This window comes from Vidua chalybeata, chromosome 4 (genome assembly GCF_026979565.1).
Source record: "Vidua chalybeata isolate OUT-0048 chromosome 4, bVidCha1 merged haplotype, whole genome shotgun sequence".
Lineage (NCBI taxonomy): Eukaryota > Metazoa > Chordata > Aves > Passeriformes > Viduidae > Vidua > Vidua chalybeata.
This window is the reverse complement of record NC_071533.1, coordinates 46,531,837-46,544,064: the sequence shown is the minus strand read 5'-3', so window position 1 is coordinate 46,544,064 and position 12,228 is coordinate 46,531,837. Positions and strand designations below refer to the sequence as shown.

Genomic DNA, 12,228 nt, shown 5'->3' with positions numbered 1-12,228 from the left:
TCTTTCATCATCACCATCTCTTACTTCCTCGAGGACTCCTCTGGTAGCTGGTTTCTAGGGAAACAACCCTATGGTAGCTGGTTTCTAGGGAACTTGTACTGTGATCTGCTGTCACTCCTGGCATTTGGTATCTTTAATGGCCATACTTTTTCTATCTCTAGATTATTGATTTCATTATTCAGAAGTATTACTGGCAAGACAGACGTACACAAACAGTGGAAAGGGAAAAAAAAAATATAAAGGTCTGAATAGTAATTGTCTCTTGAGGAAAGTGTGGTGTTATTTACAGGTCTGTGGGGAATAAAACAAATAATCTCACACCTCCAATACATTACTGGCTGATGAACCCTTTTGAAATAAGACAATCAACAAAAAAAATGTAGAATATTTTATTCTTAGAGAGAATTTTTTTGATGAAGGAATACTTCTCTTACTGACTACTCCTGCTAAGAAGCACATATTTTCTGGATGCTCCTTGGGAAACTGTACTAGGTGACCTTAGAAATGGCTTAACATGATGGTAGGCTGTTTGTACCTTTATGAAGGTACAATGGCATCCCACATAAATCACACTTGTGCAATATAAGACACTTTAATTTCCCACTGGGCTCTGCCAGCAAATTTAGACTACTTTTAAAACACACTATCAGTCTGCTGTAGGCAGCAGTTTCCATAGAAAGATGTAGTGTCTTTAAAACTTCACTTTTTCCAGGAGAGACCTTCCACTCCATGCAGTGGGGCCAGCAATGTGGGAAGCTCTCCTAGAACAAGAGAAGAAGGGAAAGTGTTAATCATGCCCATTGTGTGTTAGAGCCATAGTGGGTTTCTATCTATAGGTCAAAAATTTGTGTGAACGTCTTCAAAACCATCAGTGTTAGGTGGGAAGATGGTCAAAAATGCTAAGAACAGCTGCTCAGCCCTAAAAAGGATTAATTCTGTTCTCTGTTGTGACTAACAGGAGAGTTGTGTTAATAAGATGAAGTAGATTGGCACGTCACTTCCACCTGGCAGCTCCCTGTGCTCCACTTGCACATGCAGTGATTCACCAGCAGTGGGTGGTGAATTATGCAGAAGCAGGCAAAAGAAGATGGGATGAAATCCTCAAAAGATAGGATGAAATCTTCTTTGCCATCCTGAGCTCATCTGCTGAAGATGAAGATTATTTGTTCCTGGATGGCTCAATGAGTATTTTCACAACACCCAAGTTAAATAAGGAACCTACCTGGACTTTTCAAAGGTTATTTTACAATATGATTGATCCAGTTGTTTTATTTTTGTGTGGTACAGTCTTTCACAGGCTAATTATACGGACAGCTTTTCTGCAGTGCTGTGTTAATATCAACTGTCAAAGTAGCACCTTGGCAAATGGGAAAGTCATTACATTACATTACATGTCAGATTCTGCCACTTGTGCTCCCAGGGACCCACATGTCACTAAGTTCTGCCGTAGCTCTGTAATAGGACTATGATCAATGACTCTTCTTGTGCTAGAAGATAACAGCTGGTGAGAGTAGCAGAGTTTGTCTTTTCATGCTTTGTACTATGACATACCCAACAGTTTTTAGGCTTTAAATATTGCTCACATAAGAAAATGCCCTGCTTTCTTACTGATTGTTCAGATAAAATTAAAACCACCCTTCAGATATTTTGCTCTGTAAGAATCGAACTCAGCTCAGCGAGGAAAACTGGGGAAAACCATCGCCTTCCACCTGTTCTAAAATAAAAATTAAAGGGTATTTGAGCAGCAGGGATAAAAACCTCCGGAGCTCTGCTCCAGCCGAAGCGACGGGAGTTCTGATCAGCGTTCTGTGATTGCCTGCCTGTGCTCGCACCTCGCTATGTCCCGAGACTCGCAGCGCGTTTCACCTTCGCAAACGCCGTGCCCTGAGTGCCGGGTGAGGCACTGAGAGCATCCCCTAAGCACCGGCGAGCGCGGGGTGTATTTACCGTCTCGCTGTATTTCCATGGAAACTCTGATTGACACACCGTGCAGCGCTGAAATACCTGGCTCCAGGGCTGCCTGGAGCGGCCTCCCGAAATGCGCCCGCGCTGCACCCCCAGCCCCAGCTCAGCCGAGCGGGCGGCGAGTGCGGCACCGCCAGTCCCGGGGCCCGGGCCTCGGCCGAGCCCCGGCGCCCCGCATCACCCCCATAACATGTGCCGCCAGCCCTGGGGGCTGCGCGCCTCCCTCCGTTTCCTCAGAGCCGCGCTCCGCCCGCCCGTGCCGGAGCCGTGAGTGCGGACCGGAGCCGCCGCCTCGCCGCGCCCGCACCGCCCCCGCGGCCCCTCCTCGCCGCGGGGCGCCCGCACGGGACACGCGCGCAGGTAACGCGGGGCGGACGCGGAGCCGCCACGGCGGGCTCGGCTCGGCTCGGCTCGGCTCGGCTCGGCTCAGGTCGGTTCTGCTCAGCTTGCCGTAGCTCAGCTCCCCTCCCCTCGCGGGGCGGCCGCGCAAGTTTGCGCGGGGCCCCGCCCTGCCACCAAGTGCGCGGGATGGGGGAGCGCATCAGCCCTTGGGGGTGGTGGTGTCGCGGCAGCTGCGGGGCGCCCGGGGCTCGGGCTGAGAACGGGTGCGCGGTTTCGGACGCGGGGCGGTGCAGAGTGGTTCCCAAGGGAGGCATGGAAGGGCAAAAATAACAGTCGTTCCCGTTTTGGGGTGGTTTGGAGCTTTTGCGAGCCAGGATTTGCTGTGCTCCCTGGAAAAACAAAATGTAGCCAGGCGTTTCAAGTTTTCTGTTCTGGCCAGCGAATAGCCCATTATGTTCCATAGCATTTCCTTGGAGCTGGACATACAATCTTATTAGTTGGCTTTGGCATAATTTCGGAAGTTGCATTCTTGTTTTCCGAGATAATGTTGCAGTTCTTTTGGTGATTCAGAGAAATAGGCATACCATTAATGTGTATAAAAATCCTTTTTTTTTTTTTTGACTTCTGAAGTAATTCAATCTGTTGAATTCTTCCAGGTTCTCAGGCTAGTTTTTGCTGTTGCACATTATGAACAAGAACATAAGAATCAGCAGCTTTTGATCATTAGCTTGTGTAGTGAATGCAACACTTCGGCGGTTTCAGATTTTGTCTCGGATGTTATCTCCGTCTGTGTTGATGTGAGTGCATTATTTCTCAGGTTGTAACAACACAGCTCAGTGCTTTCCTAAAGCTTTGGTGGTCGTGCAGTAACGGCCACTCATATTAACTACCTCTGTGTAGACGCTTAAAAACCTTCTCTGACTTTTTTTGTGCGGTCTTGATATTTCTCCAGTATTATGAGGGCAGGAAGATTGTACTTCTTACAAATTTACACAATCTGTTTCCTCCCTGTATGTTTTCACCATGGTGTTTGGGGGGGGGGGGTTGTTTTTTGGGATTTTTTGTGGGGTTCTTTTGGCTGTTCTTTTCCTTCTTTTAACATAGAGAAAGGTCATTTAATACTGTAAATCGTTCACAGCTATAAAGGTTAATTGCCCTGTTGCAAGGATTAAACTGACTGGACTGTACAAGGACCAGCCAGTCAGAAATAACTTAATAGGTATTAATATTGTGGAATATAAGCTCTTATCCATGAATAAACCTTAATATAAGTATCTCATCTAATTGAAGGAACATTTCCAAAAAAAACCAATTGCCTTTAGAGGATGATGATTGCCTGCCTAACTTTTGTGGTCTTGAAAATTTCCCTTTAAATATATAGAGAAATAAAAATATCCAGCCTATTAACTGTCCTAAATTATGATTTAGGGAATTTGTAATTTAAGCAACAGCTTTAAGTGAAAAAAATTATGTTAAGTATAAGAGGTCAAACATGTTAAATTAGCACAGGTTATCTGATGCCTCAAACTCAGCTAAATGCTAACTGCAATAATTTGACTCGTACAGTAAATACTTGAATCTGCCTTGGATCCTGCCACAAAATTGCAGACTCGACTGCCTTGAGCAGCCTAGCCTCCTGCCTCAAGCATTCCACTGAAACTAGAGGAAACCTAAGCAAACCCACACAAAGCTCAGGGGTATGAGCTCCCACAGGTGTAGCTGAGCAGTCAGGAATGTGCAGTGTGCAGACCAGCATTAGAGAATGGGGACCTCGTTTGCTTTACTGATAGATGCAGGAGGTGAAAGTGATCCAATGTTTGGAGATGACAGCTAGAAAACCTCCAGCAGGTACCTTCAGATTAACTAAATCTGAGTTTTGAAAAGAGGTGCAAGACCACCTTGGCACTATCATGCATTTAGTTTAGAAATACACTTCAGATATGAGGTGAAGGTTTTGAAATGAGGCTGTGTTATTTAATTCTGTTTTCCACAATGGGATTTTCAGGAATTTCCATTTCCCTGAAAGTTACAGCCATGTGCTGCACTGGGGTTGACCAATTAACATGAGGGAGGGTGAACAAATCTCTGAGAATAGAAGCAGCTGTTAAAACAAAGCAGGAAGATACATGCCAATAAGAGCACACAGCTCTGTGAAATCAGTGGCAGGCTAAGATGAGTTTGGGGACTAGAGATCAATTATATGGGAAGAAAACTTGTGTTTGTATCATTGCTGCTGCTGGCACTCTGACTGACAGCAACTGGTTTCTTTTTGAGCAGGAGAAAAAGCTCAGAGAGCAAGAGATCTACTTGGCATGTTTTGTAATTAGGGTGGAAAGCCTGCTTTCTTCTTACACATCCAAAATGAAAATAAAATTCTCTTTGGGCATTTTGCAAAGGGAACTTGTGTCAGCACAGCAGTTGTCTGTTGAAACCAGCAGATTATACTGTTATTCCTTGCCTCTTTGTCTTGCTGTCAGTCTGAAACTATAGGAACATGACTATAGGAAGATGGTGCAGAAGGGGTTTCTGTGCTTCACAGACTTTTTTGGTGCCCTGGGTGTCCAGCCAGGGTCTGAAGAGATCATGGTGTGACTTCTTCCAGTGCTCCTTTCTCATAGAAATGATGACACGTGGTAGGGAAGAGCTCGTCTCTCACTGAGTCAGAAGGCAGCTATAGCACAGAAGGAATGGAGCTGGCAAGTCCATGCTAGACTTCAGAGGCACTCCTGCTAAACTTCTTCAGTACTGATGCATCTCAACAAAATATGTCTGCTTCAGGAAACCAGCATATTTGCCATTTGTTTTTAAAGACACAATTTGTATTAAAAACACAATGAACCCTTCTGCTAAATCCATACTGCAAGAGCTTTATTTGGAAGTGTAGAAATCCACAGAACCTGGCAACAATCTTCAAGGAGAATTTAGTAAACATTAATTTATTAAACATGTTACAACATAGCACTACATAAAATTTTGTTCCTTGGTCTTATTTTTAGCATTATATTACCTTATCCAGGGCAAAGGTTATGCAGAAAAAGTTATGTAGTGTTACATTTAGGAAATAGAAAGAAATTTCATCAGATTTGGGAAGTCACTGTGGTGACTCATACCATTTTCAGTTGGTTACTAGCAACTCAGAAATTAGCTCAAAAGATTAAGTAAAAAACTATTTACTTCATGAGCTAAGAGTTATATAAAGAGAGCCCACCAAAATGAAAACTTCTGATTGTATCAATGTAGAAATAGAGAGATTAGATCACTTACAGAATCTCTAGTCTGCTCCTTTAAAGTTGGTCTAGAGGCAAATGTAGTCTCAGATAGCACTGCTTGTCTATTATATGGTTTTCCACCATGTCATTAAAGACTAGAAGAAACTGAAGAGAAATAATATGCATTAATGCCTCTCTGCTAATATGCACACAATTACAATATTTACGTTATCTAATTTCATGTATTCAGTTCTTAATTCTGTTTTAGCTGTTAAAAAGCACTTTAATATTGAGGCAAATTGGGAAGGCTGACTTCTTTTCACCTCTTTCCATCATATTACCTGCAAGATCTTTTCATATATATATATATATATATATATAATACATATATATATAATTACAAAACATGCCAAGTAGATTCTCAGGTTGTTTTATGGTTTGAGCTTCCCTTTGGCTCAAATTGTAACAGTAGGAACACACATGATGTGAAGGAAGGAGCACATCTGCACGTGTGAAGGCAACCAAATAATATTATTGCACTTTGAAAATGTCAGCATGCTACAGCTCACTGAGGATTGCAACAGTCTTGAAGAGCCCTGCCTTTTTTAGGTGACAGATCTAGCCTTCTGCTCTATTTATGTATGCTTTGGGTTTGTAGATCTTTTTTGTTTTCTCTTATGTAAGATTTCTAAACATTAAGCATTTTTGTACAGGGCATTGGCACTCTGAAGAACTTTTACTTTGAAACTCTAGTACATGCAAGTGTATAAGATAAATGGAGGTTTGAACTGAATTGAACTGTCTTTCTGTTTGTTCTAAAATGAAGACTAATATATGAAGATTTAGTAGGCAGAATAACTTTGTGCTGAGCTAGGTTTAACACTTGATGATTCTGTGCTGAATAAGTAGCAGTTCACTGAATTTTCAAATAACTGTGTGGAGTTTGCTTCCAGTTAACACTGTAATCTCTATATTACATGCAATTACTTTAGGTATTTTTTAGTTTTCCTTTCTGTTTGAGCACAGTTAAACTATATTCAGCACTTAGTAGAAGATGTTTTCTATACACACCACATCAAGAATTCCTTCTTGGATTACTGACAGTGGATTTCCTGATCTTTTTTGAAAGCTCTCACCTATTTTGTGTTAGTTGTCTACTAGCAATGTAAGAAATACTACTGCAGTTGTTAGCATTTTCAGGTGCCTTCTTTATAATTTGCAATGATGTAATGATTATCCATCTGCCCAGATGGTGACTGTAATTTCCTTACTCATATCAATGGGCTGTTATTCACATGAGTAATCTCACTGACTCGAGGTATATTGTTTTTGTAGCTAACTGTTCCCTCATGGAAAGCCTGATAATATGTTCTGTAGCAAAACACAGTTAAAAGGCAGCATCATAATGCAGACCTGTAAATTGCTGTTCTCCCACGTGAGCATCTAGGTAGGAGGCCTAGGAGTGCTGAACACCAAATGATAAAGCCTACTTAGCTAATTCATGCTGACCTGAAGTTATGCAGGATCTGCCTCACAGTAGACTAACATCGATAGTAATTTATTTGCATTGAGGTGATACAAGGTAAATTTATGTATTTTTACATTCTGATTAACAGCAATATCATAATTTCTTCAGATGCTAATTCATGCCTTTCTTGTTCTAAGCAGGACTGTAAAATGGATTTAGGATTCAAAGACCGTAACAACAGCACACATACCAAGAACACCTCTGCTGCAACAAAGAATTTTTCTGCCTGGGAAGACTATAAGAGTAGTGTTGATGACATGCAGTACTTTCTTATTGGGCTGTACACACTTATAAGTCTGGCTGGCTTTGTGGGAAATCTGCTTATACTAATGGCCCTACTGAAGTGCAAGCAGAAGACAGTAATAAACATTCTCATTGGAAACTTGGCCTTTTCTGACATCTTGGTTGTGCTGTTTTGTTCACCTTTCACGCTGACATCCGTTCTGCTTGACCAGTGGATGTTTGGCACTGTCATGTGCCATGTAATGCCCTTCCTCCAGTGTGCCTCAGTCCTAGTTTCAACTCTGATGTTAATATCTATTGCTGCAGTCAGGTACCGTATGATAAAGTATCCCCTCTCCAGCAATCTCACAGCAAAACAAGGCTATTTCTTAATAGTGATCATTTGGGCCTTTGGCTTCACAATTTGCTCCCCTCTGCCAGTTTTCCATAAAACCGTGGACCTCAGCAAAACTCTGAATTTAGAGGGACTGGAGAACAGGCTGCTGTGCATTGAGTCATGGCCTTCTGATTCCTACAGGATCGCCTTCACGATAGCCTTGCTGTTCATGCAGTACATCCTGCCGCTGGCGTGCCTGACCGCCAGTCACACCAGTGTCTGCAGGAGCATAGGTGCTAGGCTGTCAAACAAGGAAAACAAGTTTGAAGAAAAGGAGATGATAAACCTAACTCTTCATCCCTCTAAGAGCACTGGCACACAGGTTCAACCCTCCAGATATTCCAGGTGGAGCTGTGCCTTTGGCAGAAGGCACCACAGAAGATACAGTAGAAAGACTTCAAGTGTGATGCCAGCTATTTCAAGGCATCATCAGGATACTCATTCCAGAGATCTCCCAGAAACCTCTGACACAGAAAAAAGCCAGCTCTTTTCTTCCAGTAAATTCATCCCTGGGATCCCTATCTGTTTTGAAATGAAACCAGAAGAAAATACAGATATCCAGAACATGATTACAGTATCCCAGTCCATCATCAGAATTAAGACAAGATCGAGAAGGGTTTTTTGCAGACTGACAGTGCTAATACTAGTTTTTGGCTTCAGCTGGATGCCTCTTCACCTTTTCCACATTGTCACAGATTTTAATGCTACTCTCATTTCCAACAGGCACTTTAAATTAGTATATTGCATATGCCATTTGTTGGGTATGATGTCCTGCTGCTTGAATCCCATTCTCTATGGGTTTCTTAACAACAGCATAAAAGCTGATTTAATGTCCCTTATTCCATGCTGCCAAATACCATGATTTTATGTGCCCCAAGATAAAGTAAAACAAACAAGTATGGCTTTCAAGCCTAGTGGCGTGTGTAGCTGTAAAAGCTAAATTAGTTTAGTTTAGTTTATGTGACTTGGTTGTGATTAGTAGCATTTTTTTGTGGATGGGAAGTTCTATGGCTGCATGTATTTCTTGCATTGGGCAGAAATATATGCATATGTTATAATATTCTTTTATCTGTTACATGTAGGAAATCATGCCCATTGTGCAAAACCAGAATACCATTTTCATTACCCAAATTGTTGGCAACCTGTACTTTGGAATTATACAGAATATATAATGAGTAATAAATGTGAGACAGACTACTTAGACATATCAGTATTAACTGTCATAAAACTATAATAAAATACATATAATTTACTAAATAATTGTTATTGAGATTATTTCAGTGCCAACTTTGACTGTTTTCTAATATAATTAAATCACTCTTTCTGGATGTTATTAGGAAAATATTTTTCCTTAGCTCTTTGACTCATAGTTTGCAATATCTTTGCAAGATGGTTTGCTGCTTATTCCTAGGTTGACTTATTCCCTGGAACAGGTTGGAGGGTCGTTGTTCTTGCCTTGATTGTTTCCATCTCACTTCATTTATCCAATACAACCTATCTTTGATTTCCTCAGCCAATTTTCACTCTGGTTTGTCATTTTATGTAATTTTCATCCAGCCTGAATTTATCTATAGTTATGTCTTTATTCTCTTTATGATACCCCTGAACATACAATACATTTCTGACCAGAGTAAGCCTTCATTATCAAAGCAAATGATAGTGGAAAGAAAAAGAAAATGGAAAGACATCAGGAATTTTTCTCTTCCTTTACCAAAATGCAAAAGCTTACTGCACTTCATTATAACTTACCCACTTGCTTTGGAAAGGTATAACAGCTTTCAAATATGTGCATGTGTGCCTTGACAGATGTGGGGGCAGGGGCAGAGTGGATTATTTTAAAATTCAACAAAGGCAAGTGCAGGGTCCTGCCCCTGGGGAGGAATAACCTGTCCCTGCACTAGGACAGGCTGGGGATGACCTGCTGAAAGCAGCTCTGCAGAGAAAGGCCTGGGAATTCTGGTGGACACCAAGCTGTCCATGAGCCAGCAGTGTCCTTGTGGCCCAGAGGCCAACGGTGTCCTGGGGTGCATTAGGAAGAACATTCCAGCTGGTCAAGGGAGGTGATCCTGCCCCTCTGCTCAGCTCTGGTGAGGCCACTTCTGGAGTGCTGTGTCCAATTCTGGGCTCCTCAGGACAAAAAAGATATAGAGCTTGTGCAATGGACCCAGTGGAGCACAACAAAAATGATGACCAGACTGGAGCATCTCTCTTACGAGAACAGGCTGAGGTTGCTGGGCCTGTTCAGCCTCAAAAAGAGATAGGAACTCATCAATGTCTGTCAGTGTCTAAAAGGAGGGTGCTACAGGGATGTTTCCAGGCTCTGCTTGGTGGTGCAGAACAATAGGACAAGAGGCAACAGGCAGTAACTGATGCACAGAAAGTTCCACCTGAATATGAAGAAGAACTTCTTTACTGTATGGGTGACCACACACTGGAACAGGTTGTCCAGAGAGGGTGTGGAGTCTCCCTTACTGGGGATACTCAAGAACTGTCTGGACACAATTCTGTGCCAGGTGCTATGGGAAGACCCTGCTTGAGCAGGGAGGTTGGATCAGATGTGACACACTGTGGTCCCTTCCAACCTGACCCATTCTGTCATTCTATGTGTGTAAACATGTGTGCAAACACACAAATACACACACACACACATTTTATGCATCTCTCCTCTTCTCCTTTTTAACCAGACCAGTACTTTTCCTTCCAAATTTAAATCACAAGTATCTTCCATAAGTCATATTATATTTCACAGCACAAATGCAAAGTGTATATATATATATATATAACCTGCCTCAGATTAATTTAATAATCCAAATCTGCCCTCAGGATTCAGTAAATATACAAAGTCTTTGCTTTGAGTTTTAAGCTGTAACACCTCTCACCATTTATAGCTGGTGATTATTTTCTTTTCTCCACTAAGATTTTTTATCCAATAGGCTTTTCTATATACTTCTACAAAAGTTATTATTTTTATAAATGGGTGGTTGGAAACAGTCATTGTGCATTTTTTTCCCTCAAGATACTCCTTTCCAGATAGTCTTTAAAATGAAAACAGTTCTTTCATTTTGAAGAATCATCAACTTATTTTTTATCACAGTGTTATAATTCTGAGACGCTTCCTCCCCAAGCCATTTTCTGCTAAGGAGTTTATTACATGCCAGTGGGTAATAGTTTCTCTCCTTAAAGAATTTTTCTAATATCTAGTTCCCAGTAACCCACTGTTCTTTGTTTTCAGTAATGATATACTTTAATAGTTCCTTCCTGGACATTGAATATTGCATTTTGCAGATTACTATCTTCTAAAATCCTATAATATGTCACTTAATAGAGTACAAATGGTACAGAATAGATACTGCTGGAACAATAGATATTAAAATAGCTTTAAAATGTTTTAAATACTTTAAAAATATTTATGACTAATCTTATTATATAAACTTAGGAAAAAGTTAACTAAATCTACAGTCAGAACACAATTATGTAGTCCTAGAGAAGTTGCTGTAGCTTTTGCCTTCTTTCTGTCCACAAATATTTGCATTATTGTAATATATAATCTTATTTATATCATGTGATATAGCCAAATAGTATAAAAGGATAAGAAAGCAGTCACATTGTTTCAGCTTGAAATAATTCTTCTGACTTAATTTTTTTCAATTTACTGTTATCTTCCTTCCTACTTGCTGTTTGTTTTCTATTCCTTCCATTCTTTCAGAATTTTAATTATATTTAACTCCTACATTGCCAATTGTTATTTATATATAAATTAAATATTTGTTTAGTAATTATTCTTTCCAGAGCAAATTCTACTCTGTATGGCAAACAGAATCATGCTAGGACTGTAACAAGGCCTTCCTCCAATTTCTGAGTTGCACAAAGATTAGTGTGTACACTGGAGATTTTATATTTATATCTATTTACCTGGATGAAGTCAATAACTGTGCTCCCTACTCTTTACACTGATCAGAGCACAACAAATTGTAATTTGGCAACAGAGAATTAAATCAAGACAGTTATCGAACTTCTTTAGTCCTGTGCCATATAAATCTGTCATCTTGTTTTAAAGCAATAGTGGGATAATGTGTATTTTCTTTTTATTTATAAAGCAATCATTAGCATTCTATTTGGAAATTTCCAAAATATCCCTGTCTTTCCTCTGAAATGTTAAATAAAAATAAAACAACTTTTCTACCTTCCACTTTACTTCAACAGCCAGTGTAGCTTGATCCCAGTAGCAGCAAGGAATACATATGAAGCAGACAGGAGCAGTAGCAAGTGAAATCAGGCATTAGACAATTCCCAAAGGAGTGACTTCTATGAAAGGGATAAGAAACAACTGAACCATCCATTAAACATTTTCCCAGTCTTTAACATTTTTTAATGCTTTTGTTTTTTTTTTTTAATTCTAAACAAAAGGATATTTCCCTTATGCTCTTTCCCCTGCTTCTTTATTAGGCCTCGTCTGGTCTGAGCTGCAGTAAATACAGCTTCATACCCAACAGTGACTGGCAGTGTGGTTTTGTTTCCAATATGTGTTGGAAAAATGTTATCTCACCACAATATCCAATGACATT

General features: G+C 40.6%; 1 protein-coding gene and 1 long non-coding RNA gene across 2 annotated transcripts in view; one reads left to right on the top strand and one right to left on the bottom strand.

Annotated features, from left to right (window-relative positions):
• Positions 1 to 375: 375 nt before the first annotated feature.
• Positions 376 to 12,228, bottom strand: part of LOC128787034 (uncharacterized) — a 32,928-nt gene continuing 21,075 nt past the window's right edge. The window contains exons 4-5 of the long non-coding RNA XR_008430542.1: positions 5,572 to 5,681; positions 376 to 761 (exon numbers count right to left, since the gene is read on the bottom strand). This is a non-coding gene — a long non-coding RNA (uncharacterized LOC128787034). The remainder of the gene's footprint in view (positions 762 to 5,571; positions 5,682 to 12,228) is intronic.
• Positions 7,194 to 8,855, top strand: NPY5R (neuropeptide Y receptor Y5). Its single transcript, XM_053940885.1, has one exon. The coding sequence runs from the start codon at positions 7,194 to 7,196 to the stop codon at positions 8,523 to 8,525; it is 1,332 nt and encodes a 443-aa protein (XP_053796860.1). The 3' UTR covers positions 8,526 to 8,855.